Genomic DNA, 25,888 nt, shown 5'->3' on the forward strand with positions numbered 1-25,888 from the left:
TGGACGGGGCCATGTACCGTCAAATCTTGGGTGAGAACCTCCTTCCCTCAGCCAGGGCATTGAAAATGGGTCGTGGATGGGTATTCCAGCATGACAATGACCCAAAACACTCGGCCAAGGCAACAAAGGAGTGGCTCAAGAAGAAGCACATTAAGGTCCTGGAGTGGCCTAGCCAGTCTCCAGACCTTAATCCCATAGAAAATCTGTGGAGGGAGCTAAAGGTTCGAGTTGCCAAACGTCAGCCTTGAAACCTTAATGACTTGGAGAAGATCTGCAAAGAGGAGTGGAACAAAAACCCTCCTGAGATGTGTGCAAACCTGGTGGCCAACTACAAGAAATGTCTGACCTCTGTGATTGCCAACAAGGGTTTTGCCACCAAGTACTAAGTCATGTTTTGCAGAGGGGTCAAATACTTATTTCCCTCATTAAAATGCAAATCAATTTATAACATTTTTGACATGCGTTTCTCTGGATTTTTTTGTCATTATTCTGTCTCTCACTATTCAAATAAACCTACCATTAAAATTATATTATATATGTCTTTGTCAGTGGGCAAACGAACAAAATCAGCAGGGGATCAAATACTTTTTTCCCTCACTGTATAACAGCCTCCACTCTTCTGGGAAGGTTTTCCACTAGATGTTGGAACATTGCTGCGGGGACTTACTTCCATTCAGCCACAAGAGCATTAGTTAGGTTGGGCACTGATGTTGGGCGATTAGGCCTGGCTCGCGGTCGGCGTTCTAATTCATCCCAAAAGGTGTTCGATGGGGCTATGTGTAGGCCAGTCAAGTTCTTCCACACCTATCTTTACAAACCATTTCTGTATGGACTTTGCTTTGTGCACGGGGGCATTGTCATGCTGAAAAAGGAAAGGGCCTTCCCCAAACTGTTGCCACAAAGTTGGAAGCACAGAATTGTCTAGAATGTAATTGTATGCTGTAGCGTTAAGATTTCCCTTCACTGGAACTAAGGGACCTAGCCCAAAATATGAAAAACAGCCCCAGACCATTATTCCTCCTCCACCAAACCTTACAGTTTGCACTATGCATTGGGGCAGGTAGCGTTCTTCTGGCAGCCGCCAAAACCAGATTCATCCATCAGACTGCCAGATGGTGAAGCGTGGTTCATCACTCCAGAGAACGCGTTTCCACTGCTCCAGAGTCCAATGGCGGCGAGCAATACACCACTCCAGCCGACGCTTGGCATTGCGCATGGTGATCTTAGGCTTGTGTGCCACTGCTCGGCCATGGAAACCCATTTCATGAAGCTCCCGACGAACAGGTATTGTGCTGATGTTGCTTCCAGAGGCCGTTTGGAACTTGGTAGTGAGTGTTGCAAACAAGGACAGACGATTTTTCAGCACTCTGAGGTCCTGTTCTTTGAGCTTGTGTTGCCTACCACTTTGCGGCTGAGCCGTTGTTGCTCCTAGATGTTTCCACAGAACAGAACTTACAGTTGACCGGGGCAGCTCTAGCAGGGCAGAAATTTGATGAACTGAATTGTTGGAAAGGTGGCATCCTATGACGGTGCCATGTTGAAAGTCACTGAGCTCTTCAGTAAGGCCATTCTACTGCCAATGTTTGTCTATGGAGATTGCATGGCTGTGTTCTCAATTTTATACACCTGTCAGCAACGGGTGTGGCTGAAATAGCCGAATCCATTAATTTGAAGGGATGTCCACATACCTTTGTATATATGGTGTATGTGTTGTAAAATGTCACCTGTGTTTTAGGGCTGGATAACTGGCTGAATCTGACCCGGGTGGACCCAGATGAGGAGGTGCAGGGTGAGATCCACCTGGGTCTGGAGCTTCTCAGAGATGCCAAGAGGATAGGACTGCGCTGCCATTTCATAGAGGCCAGGTAAGACACACACTTTATTGCCTAGTTGATGCTACTGTAAGCCGTTATGGTCTCTTGTTGAAATGTATAACTGCTTCTTCAATCTCAAAAGGTCGTCAAAATGGTCATCCTCTGTTTGACAGATCATCATGCAGTGCTATGGGGTTGAATTCATAAAATCTGCAATGCTACCAAAAATAATTTAATGAAACTGGTTACAATTGACGGAGTCACCCATGATTCATCAAATGATATTTTGAATGAAGGAACAAAGTACTGTAAGCATATGTTTTCGTTTCAGTCGCCGCCTCCTCCTCTAACTGAAGCTAATTGTAGAAATTTTTTTCTATTGATAATGTAAAATTAACAGCCATACAGAAAGACTAATGTGAAGGTGAAATTACAGAGGAGGAACTTCTGGATGCAATTAAAGACTTTAAGTCCGGGAAAACTCCAGGGTTGGATGGCATACCAGTCGAGGTATACCAAACCTTTTTTGATATACTAAGAGGACCGTTATTAGCATGTTTTAACCACTCCTATGTAAATGGTAGATTATCAGACACTCAAGAAGCAGGTCTGATTTCATTATTACTGAAACAGGATACAAGTGGAAAATATAAAGATCCAGTCCATTTAAAAAAATTGGAGGCCCCTTACACTTCAGTGTTGTGATGAAAAAATTCTAGCAAAATGTATAGTGCATAGAATTAAAAAGGTATTGTCGGACATTATTCATTCTAATCAGACATGTTTTTTACATGAAAGATACATTGGAGATAATATAAGGCAAGTACTGGAAACAATAGAACACTATGGAAAATCTGGGAAACCAGGCCTGCTATTCATAGCAGACTTCGAAAAGGCATTGATAAAGTACGACTGGGGTTTATATATACAGTGGGGAGAACAAGTATTTGATACACTGCCGATTTTGCAGGTTTTCCTACTTACAAAGCATGTAGAGGTCTGTAATTTTTATCATAAGTACACTTCAACTGTGAGAGACGGAATCTAAAACAAAAATCCAGAAAATCACATTGTATGATTTTTAAGTAATTGATTTGCATTTTATTGCATGACATAAGTATTTGATACATCAGAAAAGCAGAACTTAATATTTGGTACAGAAACCTTTGTTTGCAATTACAGAGATCATACGTTTCCTGTAGGTCTTGACCAGGTTTGCACACACTGCAGCAGGGATTTTGGCCCACTCCTCCATACAGACCTTCTCCAGATCCTTCAGGTTTCGGGGCTGTCGCTGGGCAATACAGACTTTCAGCTCCCTCCAAAGATTTTCTTTTGGGTTCAGGTCTAGAGACTGGCTAGGCCACTCCAGGACCTTGAGATGCTTCTTACGGAGCCACTCCTTAGTTGCCCTGGCTGTGTGTTTCGGGTCGTTGTCATGCTGGAAGACCCAGCCACGACCCATCTTCAATGCTCTTACTGAGGGAAGGAGGTTGTTGGCCAAGATCTTGCGATACATGGCCCCATCCATCCTCCCCTCAATACGGTGCAGTCGTCATGTCCCCTTTGCAGAAAAGCATCCCCAAAGAATGATGTTTCCACCTCCATGCTTCACGGTTGGGATGGTGTTCTTGGGGTTGTACTCATCCTTCTTCTTCCTCCAAACACGGCGAGTGGAGTTTAGACCAAAAAGCTCTATTTTTGTCTCATCAGACCACATGACCTTCTCCCATTCCTCCTCTGGATCATCCAGATGGTCATTGGCAAACTTCAGACAGGCCTGGACATGCGCTGGCTTGAGCAGGGGGACCTTGCGTGCGCTGCAGGATTTTAATCCATGATGGCGTAGTGTGTTACTAATGGTTTTCTTTGAGACTGTGGTCCCAGCTCTCTTCAGGTCATTGACCAGGTCCTGCCGTGTAGTGCTGGGCAGATCCCTCACCTTCCTCATGATCATTGATGCCCCACGAGGTGAGATCTTGCATGGAGCCCCAGACCGAGGGTGATTGACCGTCATCTTGAACTTCTTCCATTTTCTTAATAATTGCGCCAACAGTTGTTGCCTTCTCACCAAGCTGCTTGCCTATTGTCCTGTAGCCCATCCCAGCCTTGTGCAGGTCTACAATTTTATCCCTGATGTCCTTACACAGCTCTCTGGTCTAGGCCATTGTGGAGAGGTTGGAGTCTGTTTGATTGAGTGTGTGGACAGGTGTCTTTTATACAGGTAACGAGTTCAAACAGGTGCAGTTAATACAGGTAATTTTTACATTTGACATTGTAGTCATTTAGCAGACGCTCTTATCCAGAGCAACAGTTAGTGAGTGCATATTTTTTTATATTTTTTTAAATACTGGAATCGAACCCACAACCCTGGTGTTGCAAATGCCATGCTCTACCAACTGAGCTACATCCCTGATGAGTGGAGAACAGGAGGGCTTCTTAAAGAAAAACGAACAGGTCTGTGAGAGCCGGAATTCTTACTGGTTGGTAGGTGATCAAATACTTATGTCATGCAATAAAATGTAAATTTATTACTTAAAAATCATACAATGTGATTTTCTGGATTTTTGTTATAGATTCCGTCTCTCACAGTTGAAGTGTACCTATGATGAAAATTACAGGCCTCTCTCATCTTTTTAAGTGGGAGAACTTGCACAATTGGTGGCTGACTAAATACTTTTTCCCCCACTGTATATATAAACATGGGGGATTGGAAGTGATGCAGACAATTACATTGATGGAAGTTACAATCTATCTGCAATATTAAGCTGATCTACCCCCTAAAGAAAAAAAAAAAGGAAAAAAAAATGTATTCTGCAATGCTCCTCCTTATGAGAGATACAAACTTGTTAGAACAATATTTCATGTTACCAGGAATATCACACTCCGCTTCAGTGTTTTATAAAACAGTCTCGTATGCACAATATGGAAATTGTGAGAATTTAAGGTTGATTTGGCAGAGGGATCTTAATTGTGACATTGAGGAGGATGTATGGAAAAAATTGTTTCCAATGTAGGTTGGTGTACCAGGGATACAAGGGGTAAATGTACACATTATGAGATTGTTCATAGATACTACTGGATCCCAGTTGGATTACATCAAATGGTTTATTGCTCAATAATTTCTACTGGAAATGCAAGGGTGAAGTAGGTACCTTTTTGCATGCTGTATGGGAAATGTCCCATTGTGCTCCTTTTCTGGAAGTAGGTTCTTAAAAACTTGAAGAATGGGTGGGACAGCCTATCCCAGAGTCCCCACAGCTGTGCTTATTAGGGGATATATCTTATTTACCACCAGACGTTAGCAAAGAAGAATTTGGTCTTGCCTCAGTGGGTTTTCTTACAGCCGCTAGACTCATACTACATAACTGGAAGAGTGCAGATTGTCCGAAATCAACAGATTGGCTCAAACTCTTGATGGAAACTGCATCTCATGAATCAATGATAGCAAAATTACAGGAGAGGAAAGGAGAATTTAGTATGATATGGGAACACTTTTTTATTTATTTTTGTATAAACAGGTCACTAACTGGCTCTCTGTGAAAGAGTCTGTCTCTAGCCGACCTCTGTGGTGAAGTCACTGTCTCTGTTCTGCTCACGCTTCATCACTGTCACTCAGCAGCTTGCCTTCTGCTCATGGATGCAGTTCAGTCTGAGTCATACTCTCACTACACTTACTGTCTCACTATCTCACTACACAGGCCCATCTAACAGGCTTCTATGCTGCTCAAAGTTCTTGCATCTTTAGATTTGGCAGAGTAATGTAAAATCTAGGGTAATATCTGCACATATCATCCCACTCATTGAATCATTCCAGCACCATGTATAGGGACAGGTAAAGGGGCAGGGTGGTTGCTCATAATATAATAATATGCCATTTAGCAGACGCTTTTATCCAAAGCGACTTACAGTCATGCGTGCAGACATTTTTTGCATTAATGTGTTTCTGTTCGTTGACCTCTTAGAGACCTGGCACCAAGAGACATCTCTGGAACCTCTGACCCCTTTGCCAGAATCCTCTTCAATAACCACAGTGCAGAAACTTCGGTGAGGAGGGAGATGGGCCGGATAACAAAACATATACATGTCTGAATTATCACCAATTTTAGTGGAAACAAAGACTGATTTGAGTACGTGAAATAGTAAAGGGTTTTTCTGGTGTGTGTGTGTGTGTGTGTCAGATCATTAAGAAGACTCGTTACCCACACTGGAGTGAGACCCTGGAGCTGGAGCTGGAGAACAGGGAGCTGACTGAGGGAGGGAGTGTCACAGTGGAAGTCTGGGACTGGGACATGGTGGGCAAGAATGACTTCCTGGGAAAGGTGAAGAGGTTATGTTCCTAATGTCCAATCCTTCTATGGGTTACTTATGTTATTCTGTGAGGACACATTATACTTATTTCTACTATGTAGAATCATTCATATTTTTACAAATGCAAATATGTATTGTTGGTGCTAGAGTGCCGTTTCAGTTTAGTGTATGGGATGATGTTTTGGTTATTTGTTTTCCTGCTCAGGTGGAAATCCCTTTTGCTTGCCTGCACAAGACACCTCTGTTGCAGGGTTGGTTTCGTCTGCTACCCCTGGGAAACCATGAGGATGATGCTGGGTAAGGAGAATGTGTGTGTGTTTTTTGTTAGTTTTTTTGCCAACCTTGTGCGGACCAGAAGTCCTCACAAGGATAGTAAAACAAGGAACATTCAGACAAGTGGCGACATTTCACTAGTCCCCACAAGGAAAAAGGCTATTTTAGGTTTAGGGGTTAGATTTAAGGTTAGGGTTAGAATTAGGTTTATGGCTTGGGGTTAAGGTTAGGTTTAGGGTTAGGTTTAGGGCTGGACAATATGGCCTAAAAATCATATCTCGATTTTTCCAAACGTATGGGCAATTTAGGCTGGGTTTCTGTATAACACTTTGTGACATCTGCTGATGTAAAAAGGGCTTTATAAATCAATTTGATTGATTGATTGATAGCTGCCTTTTGGCAAACTCCAAGCGGGCTGTCATGTGCCTTTTACTGAGGAGTGGCTTCTGTCTGGCAACTCTACCATGAAGGCCTGATTGGTGGAGTGCTGCAGAGATGGTTGTCCTTCTGGAAGGTTCTCCCATCTCCACAGAGGAACTCTGGAGTTCTGTCAGAGTGACAATCGGGTTCTTGGTCACCTCCCTGACCAAGGCCATTCTCCCCCGATTAATCAGTTTGGCCAGGTGGCCAGCTCTAGGAAGTGTGTTCTTGGGGACCTGTGTTCTTGGGGACCTTCAATGCTACAGAAATTGTCCTCGACACAATCCTGTCTTGGAGCTCTACAGACAACTTTGCACACTCTTGCCATTCTCTCAACCAGCTTCACCTGGAATGCTTTTCCAACAGTCTTGAAGGAGTTCCCACATATGCTGAGCACTTGTTGGCTGCTTTTCCTTCACTCTGCGGTCCGACTCATCCCAAAACATCTACATTTGGCTGAGGTCGGGGGATTGTGGAGGCCAGGTCATCTGATGCAGCACTCCATCACTCTCCTTCTTGGTAAAAGGTGGATTGTGGAGGCCAGGTCACAGCCTGGAGGTGTGTTGGGTCATTGTCCTGTTGAAAAACAGATGATAGACCCACTAAGCCCAAACCAGATGGGATGGCGTATTGCTGCAGAATGCTGTGGTAGCCATGCTGGTTAAGTGTGCCTTGAATTCTAAATAAATCACAGACTGTGTCACCAGCAAAGCACCCCCACACCATAACACCTCTTCCTCCATGCTTTACGGTGGGAAATACACATGCGGAGATGATCAGTTCACCCACACCACGTCTCACAAAGACACGGCGGTTGGAACCAAAAATCTCAAATTTGGACTCCAGATCAAAGGACACATTTCCACCGGTCTAATGTCCATTGCTCGTGTTTCTTGGCCCAAGCAAGTCTCTTCTTACTATTGGTGTCCTTTAGTAGTGGTTTCTTTGCAGCAATTCGACCATGAAGGCCTGATTCACACAGTCTCCTCTGAAGTGTTGATGTTGAGATGTGTCTGTTACTTGAACTCTGTGAAGCATTTATTTGGGCTGCAATTTCTCTGGGTCTTCCTTTCCTGTGGCGGTCCTCATGAGAGCCAGTTTCATCATAGTGCTTGATGGTTTTTGCGACTGCACTTGAAGAAACTTTCAAAGTTCTTGACATTTTCCGTATTGACTGACCTTCATGTGTCTTAAAGTAATGATGGAATTTCGTTTCTCTTTGCTTTTTTGAGCTGTTCTTGCCATAATATGGACGTGGTCTTTTACCAAATAGGGCTATCTTCTGTATACCCCCCCTACCTTGTCACAACACAACTGATTGGCTCAAACGCATTAAGAAGGAAATAAATTCCACAAATGAACTTTTAAGAAGGCACACCTGTTAATTGAAATGCATTCCAGGTGACTACCTCATGAAGATGGTTGAGAGAATGCCAAGAGTGTGCAAAGCTGTCATCAAGGCAAAGGGTGGCTATTTGAAGAATCTCAAATATTAAATATATTTTGATTTGTTTAACACTTTTTTGGTTACTACATGATTCCATATGTGTTATTTCATAGTTTTGATGTCTTCACTATTATTCTACAATGTAGAAAATTGTTTTAAAAATTAAGAAAAACCCTTGAATCAGTAGGTGTTCTAAAACTTTTGACCGGTAGTGTATATTTTTGTATATACATTTGCAAAGATTTCTAAAAACCTATTTTCGCTTTGTCATTATGGGGTACAATTGATGAGGATTTCTTTGGGGGTTTAATCCATTTTAGAATAAGGCTGTAATGTAACAAAATGTGGAAAAAGTCAAGTGGTCTGAATATTTTCCGAATACACTGTGTATATGTGTATATATATATACATACAAAAGTTTGGGGTCACTTTGACATTTCCTTGTTTCCATGAAAACATACATGAAATAAGTTTGAATATGAAATATAGCTAAATGAATAGGAAATGTAGTCATTGACAAGGTTAGAAATAATGATTTTTAATTGAAATAATAATTGTGTCTGTGGTGAATGATGGACGGCGTCAGGCGCAGGAGTAAAATAACTGGATGCAGATTTATTCCTTCCAGACATACAATGCGCCTACAACGGCAATCGAAACAGGTACAGGGGAAACAATCCTCCCTGACCAAACACAGTCTCAGAAAATACAATAAATGTAATGACACAGGGGAAAATCAACCCTGGCAAAATAAATGAGAGAGTATCTCAACCGAGTTACTCTCCTCCCACATAGAACAATCACTCACAAAGACAAGGGGGCAGAGGGAACACTTATACACAGACTAATTAGAGGATGAGCACCAGGTGTGTGTGATTGACAAGACAAGACAAGTGGAGTGATGAGAATGGGAGCGGCAGTAGCTAATAAGAACGCCGAAACCTGCCCGAACAAGGAGGGGAGGCAGCCTCGGCGGAAGTCGTGACAGTACCCCCCCCCTTGACGCGCTGGACACTGAGGTGGAGATGGATCTGTGCGTAATGCCGGCTCTATATCCGCGTCCATCGCCAACACTACCGGCGCCACGATGCAGGAGGCCGGAATTATGGGGGTGTTGTCTCTGGGCCTCTCCTCTGTGTCATACAGTCGGGACAGTGCGTCTGCCTTCACGTTCTTCGTACCCGGAATGTACGATAGTGTGAAATCAAACCGGGTGAAGAAGAGGGCCCACCTGGCCTGGCGAGGATTCAGCCTCCTCGCTGCCCGGATGTACTCCAGGTTACGGTGGTCTGTCCAGACGAGGACAGGGTGTTTCGCCCCTTCGAGCCAATGCCTCCACACGGTCAAAGCTCGGACAACAGCCAGCAGCTCCCAATCACCAAAGCCGTAGTTCTGCTCCGCCGAGCTAAGCTTCTTAGAAAAGAAGGCACAGGGGCGGAGCTTGGGTGAAGTGCCTGAGCGTTGAGACAGGACAGCGCCTATCCCTACCTTGGACGCATCCACCTCCACTACGAATGGTTGTGATGGATCGGGGGTGGGCCAGTACCGGGGCTGAGGTGAACAGACCCCGCAGTCTACTGAAGGAAAGAAGAAACTTGAGGAAGCAGGTGAAGTGGAGGTACGGATATACCCCTGGCCCAGGGACTTGGTGACTTATGTCTCCATAGCCTCCATTTCAGCCTGCGACGGGATACATATGACTCCTGGGAGGTACAGCGTCTACCTGAAGGTTTATCGCGCAGTCCCCCTCCCGATGAGGTAGTAATTTAGTCGCCTGCGTCTTGGAAAATGCGAGCACCAGATCATGGTATTCGGGGGGAATGCGCACGGTGGGGGTACTGTCTGGACTTTCCACCGTGGTTGCACCAACGGAAACACCTAGACATCTACCCGGACACTCTCGCGACCACCCCGTAAGAACCGTCTGCGGCCATGAGAAATTGGGGTTGTAAAGGGCTAACCACGGGATACCTAATACTACAGGGTAAGCAGGAGATTCATTAATCAAAAAGGTGATCTGCTCAAAATGAGTCTCCTGGGTGATCATGGTGACTGGTACAGTAACCACCTTAACTAACCCGGACCCTAATGGTCGACTATCAAGGGCTCTGATGGCGAGTGGAATGGATAGGGGAACCAATTAAATGCCTTGACGGCGTGCAAATGCCCTGTCCATAAAGATCCCAGCTGCGCCTGAATCGACTAGCGCCTTACACTGGGGAACTACCATTCGATCGGGAAAGGAGATAGATAGGGTACAGTGCGCCGCAAAGGGATCTGAACGAGTGTGGGTGTTCGATACCAGACCCAAAAGAACGTTGACTGCGACGTGAGGTGTATTGTCCCTTCGTGCCACCAGAGTGGCACTGTCGCTGTCCTCCTCCGCTCTCTCGACTGGCGGCTCCACCCAGCTCCCTCTTCTCGGGATCCGTGTCGTCCGGGGTGGGAACGGGCAGACCCCTACCAGGACGACCTCTGGCTGCCAGCAGATTATCCAGCCGGATGACCATGTCCACCAGTTGGGAGAACGATAGGATGGCATCCCGGCAGGCTAGTTCCCGTCGGACGTCCTCCCGTAGGTGGCACCGGAAATGGTCGATCAGGGCCCGCTTGTTCCACCCGAACCCCGCTGCCAGCGTCCGGAACTCCAGCGGAGTTGCCTCCAGCTCTTCACTGTTGACGTTGAGACTGGTGTTTTGCGGGTACTATTTAATGAAGCTGCCAGTTGAGGACCTGTGAGGCATCTGTTTCTCAAACTAGACACTCTAATGTATTTGTCCTCTTGCTCAATTGTGCACCGGGGCCTCCCACTCCTCTTTCTATTCTGGTTAGAGCCAGTTTGCGCTGTTCTGTGAAGGGAGTAGTACACAGCGTTGTACGAGATCTTCAGTTTCTTGGCAATTTCTCGCATGGAATAGCCTTCATGTCTCAGAACAAGAATAGTCTGACGAGTTTCAGTAGAAAGTTATTTGTTTCTGGCCATTTTGAGCCTGTAATCGAACCCACAATTGCTGATGCTCCAGAGACTCAACTACTCTCAAGAATGCCAGTTTTATTGCTTCTTTAATCAGCACAACAGTTTCAATAATTGCAAAAGGGTTTTCTAATGATCAATTATCCTTTTAAAATGATAAACTTGGATTAGCAAACACAACGTGCCATTGGAACACAGGACTGATGGTTGCTGATAATGGGCATCTGTATGCCTATGTAGATATTCCATTAAAAATCAGCCGTTTCCAGCAACAATAGCCATTTACAACATTAACAATGTCTACACTGTATTTCTGATCAATTTGATGTTATTTTAATGGACAAAAAATAGCTTTTCTTTCGAAAACAAGGACATTTCTAAGTGACCCCAAACTTTTGAACAGTAGTGTATGTGTGTATGTATGTATGTACACACATTACCAGTCAAAAGTTTTAGAACACCTACTCTTTCAAGGGTTTTTCTTCATTTTTACTATTTTCTACATTGTAGAATAATAGTGAAGACATCAAAACGATTAAATAACACATATGGAATCATGTAGTAACCCAAAAAGTGTTATGTTATATTTGAGATTCTTCAAATAGCCACCCTTTGCCTTGATGACAGCTTTGCACACTCTTGGCATTCTCTCAACCAACTTCATGAGGTATTCACCTGGAATGCATTTCAATGAACAGGTGTGCCTTCTTAAAAGTTAATTTGTGGAATTTCTTTCCTTCTTAATGCGTTTGAGCCAATCAGTTGTGTTGTGACAAGGTAGGGGGGGTATACAGAAGATAGCCCTATTTGGTAAAAGACCAAGTCCATTTAATGGCAAGAACAGCTCAAATAAGCAAAAGAAACGACAGTCCATCATTACTTGAAGACATATGAAGGTTAGTCAATACGGATAATTTCATGAACTTTGAAAGTTTCTTCAAGTGCAGTCGCAAAAACCATCAAGCGCTATGATGAAACTGGCTCTCATGAGGACCGCCACAGGAATGGAAGACCCACAGTTACCTCTGCTGCAGAGGATAAGTTAATTAGAGTTACCAGCCTCAGTAATTGCAGCCCAAATAAATGCTTCAGAGTTCAAGTAACAGACACATCTCAACATCAACTGTTCAGAGGGGACTGTGTGAATCAGGCCTTCATGGTCGAATTGCTGCAAAGAAACCACTACTAAAGGACACCAATAAGAAGAGAGACCTGCTTGAGTCAAGAAACAATGGACATTATTCTGGTGGAAATGTGTCCTTTGGTCTGGAGTCCAAATTGGACATTTTTGGTTCCATCCGCTGTGTCTTTGTGAGACACGGTGTGGGTGAACAGATCATCTCCGCATGTGTACTTCCCACCGTAAAGCATGGAGGAGGAGGTGTTATGGTGTGTTTTTGTTTTGCTGGTGACACTGTCTGTGATTTATTTAGAATTCAAGGCACACTTAACCAGCATGGCTACCACAGCATTCTGCAGCGTTACGCCATCCCATCTGGTTTGGGCTTAGTGGGACTATCATTTGTTTTTCAACAGGACAATGACCAACACACCTCCAGGCTGTGTAAGGGCTATTTGACCAAGAAGGAGAGTGATGGAGTGCTGCATCAGATGACCTGGCCTCCACAATCCCCCAACCTCAACCCAATTGAGATGGTTTGGGATGAGTCGGACCGCAGAGTGAAAGAAAAGCAGCCAACAAGTGCTCAGCATACAGTTGAAGTCGGAAGTTTACATACACTTAAGTTGGAGTCATTAAAAGTCGTATTTCAAACACTTAACAAACTGTAGTTTTGGCAAGTCAGTTAGGACATCTATTTTGTGCATGACACAAGTAATTTTTCCAACAATTGTTTACAGACAGATTATTTCACTTATAATTCACTGTATCACAATTCCAGTTGGTCAGAAGTTTACATACACTAAGTTGACTGTGCCTTTACACAGCATGGAAAATTCCAGAAAATTATGTCATGGCTTTAGAAGCTTCTGATAGGCTAATTGACATAATTTGAGTCAATTGGAGGTGTACCTGTGGATGTATTTCAAGGCCTACCTTCAAACTCAGTGCCTCTTTGCTTGACATCATGGGAAAATCAAAAGAAATCAGCCAAGATCTCAGAAAAATAATTGTAGACCTCCACAAGTCTGGTTCATTCTTGGGAGCAATTTCCAAATGCCTGAAGGTACCACGTTCATCTGATGAAACAAAAATAGAACTGTTTGACCATAATGACCATCGTTATGTTTGGAGGATAAAGCGGGTGGCTTGCAAGCTGAAGAACACCATCCCAACCTTGAAGCACGGGGGTGGCAGCATCATGCTGTGGGGGTGCTTTGCTGCAGGAGGGACTGGTGCACTTCACAAAATAGATGGCATCATGAGGAAGGAAAATCATGTGGATATATTGAAGCAACATCTCAAGACATCAGTCAGGAAGTTAAAGCTTGGTCGCAAATTGGTCTTCCAAATGGACAATGACCCCAAGCTGTGGCAAAATGGCTTAAGGACAACCAAGTCAAGGTATTGGAGTGGCCATCACAAAGCCCTGACCTCAATCCTATAGAAAATGTGTGGGCAGAACTGAAAAAGCGTGTGTGAGCAATAAGGCCTACAAACCTGACTCTGTTACACCAGCTCTGTCAGGAGGAATGGGCCATAATTCACCCAACTTGTTGTGGGAATCCTGTGGAAGGCTACCCAAAACGTTTGACCCAAGTTAAACAATTTAAAGGCAATGCTACCAAATACTAATTGAGTGTATGTAAACTTCTGACCCACTGGGAATGAGATGAAAGAAATAAAAGCTGAAATAAATGATTCTCTCTACTATTATTCTGACATTTCACATTCTTAAAATAAAGTGGTGATCCTAACTGACCTAAAACAGGGAATTTTTACTAGGATTAAATGTCAGGAATTAAACTGAGTTTAATTGTATTTGGTTAAGGTGTATGTAAACTTCCGACTTCAACACTGTGGGAACCAGGTGAAGCTGGTTGAGAGAATGCCAAGAGTGTGCAAAGCTGTCATCATGGCAAATTGTGGCTATTTGAAGAATCTCAAATCTCAAATATATTTTGATTTGTTTAAAACTTTTTTGGTTACTACATGATTCCATATGTGTTATGTCATAGTTTTGATGTCTTCACTATTATTCTACAATGTAAAAAATAGTAAAAATAAAGAAAAACCCTTGAATGAGTAGGTGTGTTCAAACTTTTGACTGGTACCGTATATTATTTTTCTTTTTTTTTTACTGTTTTCTCGAAATAAGCTTTGTTGCACAATTAAATGTCAATATACTGCATTTCAAACATCCGGGAATAATCGAATGAATGCTGAGTTTGAAAAATTATACCTAGGCTAAATACACTGCTCAAAAAAATAAAGGGAACACTAAAATAACACATCCTAGATCTGAATGAATGAAATAATCTTATTAAATACTTTTTTCTTTACATAGTTGAATGTGCTGACAACAAAATCACACAAAAATTATCAATGGAAATCAAATTTATCAACCCATGGAGGTCTGGATTTGGAGTCACCCTCAAAATTAAAGTGGAAAACCACACTACAGGCTGATCCAACTTTGATGTAATGTCCTTAAAACAAGTCAAAATGAGGCTCAGTAGTGTGTGTGGCCTCCACGTGCCTGTATGACCTCCCTACAACGCCTGGGCATGCTCCTGATGAGGTGGCGGATGGTCTCCTGAGGGATCTCCTCCCAGACCTGGACTAAAGCATCCGCCAACTCCTGGACAGTCTGTGGTGCAACGTGGCGTTGGTGGATGGAGCGAGACATGATGTCCCAGATGTGCTCAATTGGATTCAGGTCTGGGGAACGGGCGGGCCAGTCCATAGCATCAATGCCTTCCTCTTGCAGGAACTGCTGACACACTCCAGCCACATGAGGTCTAGCATTGTCTTGCATTAGGAGGAACCCAGGGCCAACCGCACCAGCATATGGTCTCACAAGGGGTCTGAGGATCTCATCTCGGTACCTAATGGCAGTCAGGCTACCTCTGGCGAGCACATGGAGGGCTGTGCGGCCCCCCAAAGAAATGCCACCCCACACCATGACTGACCCACCGCCAAACCGGTCATGCTGGAGGATGTTGCAGGCAGCAGAACGTTCTCCACGGCGTCACCAGATTCTGTCACGTCTGTCACGTGCTCAGTGTGAACCTGCTTTCATCTGTGAAGAGCACAGGGCGCCAGTGGCGAATTTGCCAATCTTGGTGTTCTCTGGCAAATGCCAAACGTCCTGCACGGTGTTGGGCTGTAAGCTCAACCCCCACCTGTGGACGTCGGGCCCTCATACCACCCTCATGGAGTCTGTTTCTGACCGTTTGAGCAGACACATGCACATTTGTGGCCTGCTGGAGGTCATTTTGCAGGGCTCTGGCAGTGCTCCTCCTGCTCCTCCTTGCACAAAGGTGGAGGTAGCAGTCCTGCTGCTGGGTTGTTGCCCTCTTACTGCCTCCTCCACGTCTCCTGATGTACTGGCCTGTTTCCTGGTAGCGCCTCCATGCTCTCGACACTACGCTGACAGACACAGCAAACCTTCTTGCCACAGCTCGCATTGATGTGCCATCCTGGATGAGCTGCACTCCCTGAGCCACTTGTGTGGGTTGTAGACTCCGTCTCATGCTACCACTAGAGTGAAAGCACCGCCAGCATTCAAAAGTGACCAAAACATCAGCCAGGAAGCATAGGAACTGAGAAGTGGTCTGTGGTCACCACCTGCAAAACCAGTCCTTTATTGGGGGTGTCTTGCTAATTGCCTATAATTTCCACCTGTTGTCTATTCCATTTGAACAACAGCATGTGAAATTTATTGTCAATCAGTGTTGCTTCCTAAGTGGACAGTTTGATTTCACAGAAGTGTGATTGACTTGGAGTTACATTGTGTTGTTTAAGTGTTCCCTTAATTTTTTTGAGCAGTGTATAAGCTTTCAACCATAAAACCCACTAATCATGTAATTACTTTATCAAAATAGTTTAACCTGCTTTTTTGCAATAATCGCTGATAGCTCAGGTGGTAGAGCACGGTGCTTGTAACGCCAAGGTAGTGGGTTCGATCCCCGGGACCACCCATACTCAAAAAATTTATGCACGCATGACTGTAAGTCGCTTTGGATAAAAGCGTCTGCTAAATGGCATATTATATGGCTTTCAAGTCTGTGTATGAAAATGCACTTTTTGTAACAAATTTAACCAGAATCATGCATAATGCACATTCACTAATAATGACTAATTTCTTGTAGCAGGCCTTATTGAAAATATACACAGGTCTCATAAACAATCTATCATTACAAGCCTACCTGCTAGTGAGTAACCAGCTAATCTTAATGTTTAAGTCTAGCCAACTTGCATCCATTTTCTTGCTAACATTGTAGAACAGTTGAACTGTTATGAATACACCCTCCTGTCCATCTCCAGCTGTTTGAACAACATAGCCTGTTCACTATGTTTAGAAAAAAACTTTTGTTAGTTGAAATCAAGTGGCCTACCTGGATAATATGCTTATTTCTCAGAATGAGAATGAGTTGCCATGCAATTCTTATATAAATGCGTATTTTTATGCTCATTGCACATTTATAAAACACAGACTAGACAGCTAACACATAACAGTCTGTGGCAAAAATTCTGGCAATGCTGCTCGCGATAGAAACTGAACATACATTTTCACAATCACGTTAATCTTAGTAGGGTCTGCTCTGTTCAGAATTTTGGGAGTTGAGAAATAAAAAGGGTATCATTACAAAGGTTAAGTTCTCCTCTATTACAATGTGTTTCGGTGTCCATATGACCGATTTTATGTTGGACCAAACCTCAAATTCAAATAGCGAGTTGAAACTGCTTGTTGTCAGAGAGGAAGAAGATGATGTATTGTCTTTGTTGTTGTGAGTGTCAAGGGGAGGGACTTGGTGTTTGTGTACAAGTGGGACGGTGCACAGTGCACACAGCACAGAAGGAGCGAAGGAGAGGAGACGAAAAAGACACAAACCCAAAATAGATTATTGCGATACAGGCATTTGGAACATCTCGCTAAAACATACATTAAAATCAAATGATAATGATTTGATATATTGCCAAGCCCTAGTTAGGTTTAGGGTAGCTCTCGAAAACTCTAGGCGGGATTCTGCCTTTCCCTACTGTTCTCAGCCATTCGCTTCGCCCACGACTGTGTCATGTGAACTACAATCCCGACGCGGCATTTTAACATTTAGAAACGTCAATAATCATCGCTTGTGATACGGCTTTCGAAACATATTGCCCTTATCTTTCATCAGCGAGAAGGAATCCTTCAAATAAAAAAAATATACTTACCATAGTAGCTTTGCACAGATCCATACAGCTATTGGTGCCTCCATCCAACGAAACTACACTTCCGCTACACTTCCCGAGTTACGCTTACACACAGGTGTTCGGAGCATGCTAGATAACTAATTAGCACAGGGAGTTGCCTCGTCTTCTGTCTGTTTTCTGTAAACAAGCGCTGTAACCTGGTGATATGGCCGTGTGGGAACACTAACCATAACCCTATCAAGGTGTGTATCAATTAACCTTTTTGTTTTTTGAAAATAGTTTCTTGCTGATATGAAAGATAAGGTCCTTATGCTTCCAATACCGTACCGCAAGCGACACGTGTTAATGTTCAGATTGAGCGTTGGGGATCTTAACAAAACTCCCCCCTACAGAAGAAGCCTTCGTCCAATTACGCTTTTGTGTAATGTAATGGAACTGAGAGTCATGATCATGGGCTAGGTTTAGGATTAGGGTTAGGGAAAATAGGATTTTGGTCCCCACAAGGATAGTAAAACAAACGTGTGTGTGTGTCCCCATCTCTTTAATGCCAGAGGTCACAATTGATGTCAGAGTTGCTTGTCAGGTGTCTTGTCTGAGATGGGGTTTTATTTATATTTTGATATTTTCCTTTTCAAAACACAGAGGGACAGTCATCCCTTTTTTAGTGATTAAAATGAACTGAACAAACAGAAAAGACACAGCAAACACAGTCAACAGCATAAAATGGCATACAAGAAGCTCCAGCCCATGATAAAAAAAAATAAAAAGCTGATTAAACAGCATGATCATTATACAGGTGCACCTTGTGCAAGGATGATAAAAAGCCACTCTAAATGTGCAGTTTTGTCACACAACACAATACCGCAGATGTCTCAAGTTATGAGGGAGCGTGCAATTGTGGCATGCTGACTACAGGAATGTCCAACAGAGCTGTTGCCAGAGAATTGAATGTTCATTCTACCATAAGGCGCCTCCAACGTTGTTTTAGAAAATTTGGCAGTACGTCCAACCGGCCTCAACCGCAGACCACGTGTAACCACGCCAGCCCAGGAGTATTTCTGTCTGTAATAAAGCCATTTTGTGGGGAAAAACTAATTCTGATTGGCTGGGCCTGGCTCCCCAGTGGGTGCCCCTGCCCAGTCATGTGAAATCCATAGATTAGGGCCTAATAAATGTATTTCAATTGACTGATTTCCTTCTATGAACTGTAACTCAGTAAAATCTTTGACATTGTTGCATGTTGCATTTATATTTTTGTTCAGTATATTTAGCTAAAATGATGAATTACTGAAATAATATGGACAACTGAAAAACGGATCCCCAGGTATTTTCTTAGGTGTTTATTACCCTGTCAGGTGAATGTCAGCCTAATAAGTATAAGGCAAAGGTCTGGAAGACAGCTGACAGATCACTGCTAAAGGATCTTATTCCCTCACTGAGTTTCATCAAGGGACAAGGGTATACAGCTAGGGCTCTGCAGGCATCTGTTCTCTGTGATAACATTAGAACAAGGGGAACTATGATAGCAAGGCACACACACACACACACACACACACACACACAGAGAGTCATTAGGGAATGAGTCACAGCTTTAGGCGGGTGTTTGTTCCGGAAGGAATGACAAGGTACTATCAGAAGGGAGGTCTGTCACTCCCAAGATGGCAGGGTACAGGAAACTGGAAAGGCCATTACAGGGTGGTTGTCACACATCATACCCCGCATGGCAATCCACCAAACCTATCCCCGGTGAGGGAACATTCCCTTGGTAATGCTCAGCACTGCTTGTGCTATAACATGCTTGTGCTAAACAAACTTTGTGTGAGTATTGTTTGAGTGTTGTGACTGTAGTGTCTCTGAGGCCTCCCTCCCTCCCTCCCTACCTCTCTCTCTCTCTGTCCACAGAGGTAAGCTGGGTGCACTGCGTCTAAAGGTGCGTTTGGTGGAGGACCTTATCCTGCCCTCCATGTACTACCAGCCTCTCATTGACCTGCTGGTGGAGTCTGTCATCTCTCCTGCTGAGGTCAGCATCACACTGCTGTCACAAACACAACCCATTGTTATTAACTCATTCTACAGGATATTGTTATGATTTATTCAACCACTAATGAATTCCATTTTCATGCCATATGAAGATGCCATGATACGTGATTCCTTTCTATGAAAATGTCCTTCTTTAGATTTCTTAGAATATGCCACATCCTTCCACCACAGGGTTATATAGAGAGCATAATGTGCTCCATGGCTGACAGACACAAAGTCAGCTTCCTCTCATATATGAACACCTGGCTAATAGACTCTGACTATCTCCACCCTCTGACCCATCCCAGGTGGAGGACAGCAGCCCTCTGACAATGCTGGAGGAGGTGACCACGGTTGAGAGCCGGCAGGACGTGGCCATGACCCTGGTCAAGATCTACCTAGGCCAGGGCCTGGTGGTGCCCTTTCTGGACTACCTCAGCACCCGTGAGGTCAACCACACCTGTAAGAGACACTGGCTGGCTTGGGAATTTAACATAGGATAGGAAAGTCATATTTTTTAATTATTTTTTTATATGCTCTTGTAAAGAATCGTGGTTATATGACCACTGAGTCTCTTGGATGTAGTGAAACAAATCCCTGTGCAGCTGTGAACAAGCAGACAGTGTGTAGGTTAAGGTAGTGTACAGTTTGGGAAGGAGCTTTGAGTGTGTGTGTGCTAGGCAGATTGAATAAGAGCCCAGCTGCTCACCTGCTCTTGTTCCTGCGTATCCCACAGAGGCTCTAAGCGTTGTTGGTATTTAACTTTGATTTGACGCTCTTTCTCTAATCGCAGCCGCAGCCACAGTTGGTCTGTGTGGGTGGGCGGTGCACACCAGCCAGCACTATATTTATCAGACCTCTGACAATTATCCACCCTTACAGTCGTTTCACAAGTTCTGCGTGTTCATTAATTATGTTTCTGTCTCCACCCGGGTCCCCAGGCTTAGTCATAAGGAGTTTTGTTGTGCTCTGTGTGTTTTCTTCTCTTTCTGTTAGTGTAGCTTACGATAACAAGCAAAGTGCCCAGGTTTCCATAGCAACTCCACACGATCTGAAAGGGAGATCAAAATAGATGTTGGGGAGCAGCAAGACATTAAAGCAAGGACAAATTAGAAAAAAACAACCTTAGAAGTTGTGTGGTGGACCCAAACTTCTAAATATCCTTTATGTCATGAAAGTGCAGGCAGCTCCTCCCTATCTCCTCTCACAAATGACCTTTAGGTATACAACTAAAACACTTTGCCCGGCAACAGGTCATATCACCATGACTATATCAATGTTCCTCCCTCCAAGATAAAGGTAACTGTGTAGCAAAGAGGGCCAATGAATACTGAAATTAGAGTAGCGCTAGTATTTGGGTAACCCTAGTAGACCAAGATCAATATCTGGTTCATGACTCCTCTTAGCCCCTTACACAGTGGTTTAGAAATATGATGTCCCTGAAATGTATAGCCTGTCCTATGTTATAAAGATATGTTACATTTTTATGATTTACATTCCCCTTCTCTTTCATGTATCCTTCTAACAGCGGATCCAAACACCCTGTTCCGGTCCAACTCTCTAGCTTCTAAAGCCATGGAGCAGTTCATGAAGGTGAGTGGAACTCCAGTAAATCCAACATGTTAGCTGGATTCTCTCTTGACAGTCTCACTATGCTCACACCTGTCCCACAGTATAGCACTATAGCATAGTCCTAAATACATGCCAATGACTTAAATCTAAGAACCACTATTGTTCTGAATAACTGGTATTAGCTGGATAAATATAAAATAGCTTTGAATGGATGTTTTGTAAATGTGTGGTATTGTGCACTGGCAGGCTGTGGGGATGCTGTACCTTCATGAGGTCCTGAAGCCCATCATTAACCGCATCTTTGAGGAGAAGAAGTACATTGAGCTGGACCCGTGTAAAATTGACCTGAACAGAACCAGGTAAACAGGAAATACTGGTGTAGAAATAAAGGTGTAAAAAATTGTTTATGAGATGTAATAGTTTCCTGGATAACAGCACATGTGAAGCACAATCTTCAGTTTGACTAGAGACGATAACATCAAGACATGAAAAAGGAATGTAAAAATGGGGGAAGGTTGTTGCCTGGCAACCAGAGAGAACCCCCTAAGATAGAACGCCACGACCCTGCCCGCATGTGGGGAAAAAAACCTGTGGTTACCTAGGTTACCCCATTGGCTCACAGAAAAAACGTGATCTTTTTCAAACGCAATTTTCTTGTCTGCTTGTTTCAGTCAATTACAAAACTACGTTTAAGAAAAGTACAACATGTCTAAAGATTACTTTTCAACATTGCCTGCTCCCTAGTGTTCTCACTACTTAGAAAATGTAATATTGTAGGGATTCCCTCATGCCCCTTTTCATGACGATGCTAGCAGCCACTTGAGTGAGTGCTAGCTAGCTACCGACTGGAACATTAAGCTAGCCAAGACCAACAACACAAACAAACGGACTATACAGCTACAAGTAGTAAGTGGAGTTACAAATGGACTGTACTAAACAAGTTAAATGTCTTACCTGTGATGAAATGTTTTACGTTTAGCCTACTTGGACACCGCATCCGAACATTTCCCACTATCCAACAGTGAATAGCCTGAAGCCAGAGGGCTCTTCTCGCAGGCTCTATTTCCCTTGGTGGAAGCATTACAAATCGTAGGTTGGGATTTTTGACCTGGCTGCATGTACATTGAACAACACAGCAGCTTTTCAGCATGTTTTGTTATTTTTGTATAACAAAAATGTACAACGAAGTTGCCTCTTTTACAATGGGGGTCAATAGGAAAGAATGTTGGTTTTCCCCAATTTGTGGGCGTGGTCGAGGGGAATTCCTTATTATTATGTGAATACCGACTGGGACTATGCCTATCTCTAATACCCACCCATCTCTAGTATCTATCATCCCTACAGCCCAGACCAGACCTGATATTTACACAGACTGATCCTAAATATCCTCAGACTTAACCTGCTATATACTGTACCACTATGCTATCCGTCCACATTTGTGCTCATGTCTCCACAGACATCATAACACTGAGGCATCTATTGACACATGGAATGTCTTGATGTTGATGTATTGATTTGCCCTGTGCACAGACTTCATAATTGGTGACAATGCTGTTTGTACAAAGCAAAGGTCACAGTATGGGTCCCACAGACCCTTGCGTTTCAGAGCGTCATTGATTTGGCAGTATACATTTAATTTCAATGTAACACTGACCCCTCTCTTTCTCTCTGGAGGCGTATCTCATTTAAAGGTGCGGTGTCTGAGGCTGAGTTGAGGGAGAGCAGTGTGGAGATGCTGCAGGGCTATCTGTCCAGCATCGTGGAGTCCATCGTTGGGTCAGTTGCCCAGTGCCCTCCCGTCATGAGGGTGGCCTTCAAACAGCTGCACAAGAGGGTGGAGGAGCAGTTCCCTGAGCCAGAGAATGAGGTCAGTCTCACCAAGAGGTCAATGGTCAAATGCACATACAAAGGTCACCTAGATGAAGGTGTGCTTTCAATGCTGGATAGAGAATAACCATGGGGATGGTGTCAGTGGTTTTATTTATTCATATCTCTTGCACTCCTTCCCTCCTGACCTTCCCTCCTGACCTTCTCCCTGCAGGATGTGAAGTATCTGGCCATCAGTGGATTCTTCTTTCTGCGATTCTTTGCCCCTGCTATCCTCACACCTAAGCTTTTCCACCTGAGGGACCAGCATGCAGATACACGCACCAGCAGGACACTGTTACTACTGGCCAAGGTACTGTGCCCTTGCACACACACACACACACACACACACACACACACACACACACACACACACAAACACACATTCACAAACCGTGCCACACAGTAAAACCAGCCTGATCACTAGAAATAGACTTTGATTTCAGATATTTGAAAAGTCCTGAGAATGTTGATATACAAAACAAAAGAAAAACGATTGCCCAGCGCTGGGCGCGAACTTGTGATGCTCAGACCACTGCGCCACCGCAGTTCACAATGCTCTAGCAAGCCGTGAGAATACTTGATGATACTTGATGGTAATAGCGAGTCGTTTTTAATTATTTTTCTTTTAAACCTTCCCCAAACCATTCCCCTAACCTTAACCACTCAGCATTCATGCCTAAACTGTTAACCATTGAGTTGATTCTGTTTCAACCCTGTAACCACGCTGAATTAACCCTGTAACCATGCGGAATTAATGCGTAAAAAATAGAAATTCATCCATAATACGTCGAATTTCGGAGGGAAACTATGAGATCTTGTTGGTAAAAGAGTTGTAGAGGATAGAGTTGCTGTCCGTGGTGCTGAAGTCCTGTTGCTATGGGTCCTCTACAGAAAATGGTCTATTTTTACCTCTGGCTGTGGTTCAAAGCAGAGCTTCAGAGAGGGGTGGAGAGGGGCTTCCTCTGCGCTCTAGGCCAGGTGTGTGTGTGTGTGTGTGTGTGTGAGAGAGAGAGAGAGAGAGCGACAGAGAGAGAGAGAGAGAGAGAGAGTAGTAGTACTCTGTTACTGAAAGCACAAGCAGAACCTGATCATACTGTGCTGTTCATTTAATACCAGAATTGATCATGATACTCCCTGTCCATTTGATTGATGGTTATGGTTACATGAGAGAGTGGTGGGTGAACATGGATGTTTTTCTGTGTGCTCCAGGCAGTGCAGAGTGTGGGGAATCTGGGCTTGCAGCTGGGCCACGGTAAGGAGCTGTGGATGGAGCCCCTGCATCCCATCATCCTTTGCAGCGTGGCCTCTGTTAAAGACTTCCTGGACAAGCTCATCGACATAGACCAAGATAGCGGTAAGCGGCACCAGCAGGACACTGTTTATTCAATAATGCATAGGGCCAGGAGTTTTTCATCACCACATCACCTGACTAGGGGAAACTCTGGGCCCTAGTAGTAATGCATCAGTAGCCTGATGAAGAGCAAGCAGGTTACTGTAGAGATCAGAGATAAGGTAGAGCCACTGGAGAGGAACATCAGAACTTGGCTGGGCTCCTGTCCTGGCAGGCTAACCCACCAGGTGCCAGTGTGGCAAGGCCAGTTATTACTGGTATCAATAGTAAGAATAGACCCACTGGTGAAATATTAATGGGCAGCTGGGAGCTGATACTGGGGTATCAAGGGAGCGGGGTGGGCTGGGCGTTGGACTGTGGAGCCCTCGCCACCCCTACACACCACACTGATTAGATAGCACGCCCATGCCCCTTTCTCGTGGTCATGTGTCAGCGACTCTGTTGTTGTGATCCGTCTTATCCCTCTGAAATATCACGTTCCAATCTCCATGTGTCATCTCAGCCACTGGGCTCTCCAACAAAAGCCACTTTGATATTTAATGCACTTGAGGTGAATTTATTATGCAGGAGTGGATTTGTATTGTTTCATCTGTCTGAGGGTGTTCAGAACACGAGGGTGACAAAAGGGAGGCAAGATAACACAAACTATGATGTCATGATGAGATGATGCATGTACAGTAATGTGCTGTATAGAGGAGGCTACTGACAGGACAACAGCTCATAATAATGGCTGGAACGGAGCAAATGGAATGGCATCAAATACCTGGATACCATGTGTTTGCTGTATTTGATACCATTCCACTGATTCCGCTCCGGTCATTACCACAAGCCTGTTCTCCCCAATTTAGGTGCCAACAACCTCCTGTGGTATATGTATAAGTTAGCCATAATAATACTGCTGCAGCTCCACCTTGTGTCCACATTGATAAAAAGTATCATTTTTGTTTGTGTGCTCCCCCATATCACCCGTCTTATTTCTCTCTCTTCCTTTCTCCCGTCCTACCTCATCTCCCTTCCACTCTCCTACTCCCTCTCTCCATCCCCCCATCCTCTCTCGCTCTGCAGTGTCTGAGGTGCCCCAGAGAGCTGTGTTCCTGCCCTCAGTGACAGTGAAGGAGGGCTATCTCCAGAAGCACAAGGCCGAGGGCCCCCAGCTCCTGTCCCGCTTTGCCTTCAAGAAGCGATACTTCTGGCTGAGCAGTGAGACCCTGTCCTACGCCAAGACTTTGGACCCCTGGCAGGTCTGATCCCAACATACACTCAGAAACCTATCCATGACCAGCTCTGATAACAGCTCTGATGGTAATTCCTCCACTCTGTTACGTCAGAGAAAGCCGGACAAGAAAACTTTAAGGATGAAAGTCCTCTGAAATTGACTAATTCATTATAACAAGGTAACAACGTTTCCTCTGGTGATGAATTGGCTCATGTACCCTTCAAAGGGTGTTTGATCGTCATCCTGCCTCATAAAAAAGAGGAAACATTTTCATCATCCCTCTGCCTTCATTTATTTGTGTTT

The 25,888-nt window shown here is 44.1% G+C and overlaps 1 protein-coding gene across 1 annotated transcript in view; it reads left to right on the forward strand.

The window, feature by feature from the left end:
- Positions 1 to 25,888, forward strand: part of LOC311144724 (rasGAP-activating-like protein 1) — a gene marked incomplete at both ends in the record, with an annotated part of 47,832 nt that overhangs the window by 18,117 nt on the left and 3,827 nt on the right. Inside the window, 12 exons of the mRNA XM_084180819.1 lie at positions 1,736 to 1,865; positions 5,780 to 5,861; positions 5,996 to 6,136; positions 6,331 to 6,422; positions 19,461 to 19,578; positions 19,886 to 20,039; positions 21,106 to 21,170; positions 21,396 to 21,508; positions 22,824 to 23,016; positions 23,191 to 23,328; positions 24,228 to 24,372; positions 25,435 to 25,610. Of these exons, the coding sequence (XP_084036945.1) occupies positions 1,736 to 1,865; positions 5,780 to 5,861; positions 5,996 to 6,136; positions 6,331 to 6,422; positions 19,461 to 19,578; positions 19,886 to 20,039; positions 21,106 to 21,170; positions 21,396 to 21,508; positions 22,824 to 23,016; positions 23,191 to 23,328; positions 24,228 to 24,372; positions 25,435 to 25,610 (1,547 nt within the window). The remainder of the gene's footprint in view (positions 1 to 1,735; positions 1,866 to 5,779; positions 5,862 to 5,995; positions 6,137 to 6,330; positions 6,423 to 19,460; positions 19,579 to 19,885; positions 20,040 to 21,105; positions 21,171 to 21,395; positions 21,509 to 22,823; positions 23,017 to 23,190; positions 23,329 to 24,227; positions 24,373 to 25,434; positions 25,611 to 25,888) is intronic.

The sequence above is a fragment of the Coregonus lavaretus genome, assembly GCF_964263955.1.
Source record: "Coregonus lavaretus genome assembly, chromosome: 17".
Taxonomy (NCBI): domain Eukaryota; kingdom Metazoa; phylum Chordata; class Actinopteri; order Salmoniformes; family Salmonidae; genus Coregonus; species Coregonus lavaretus.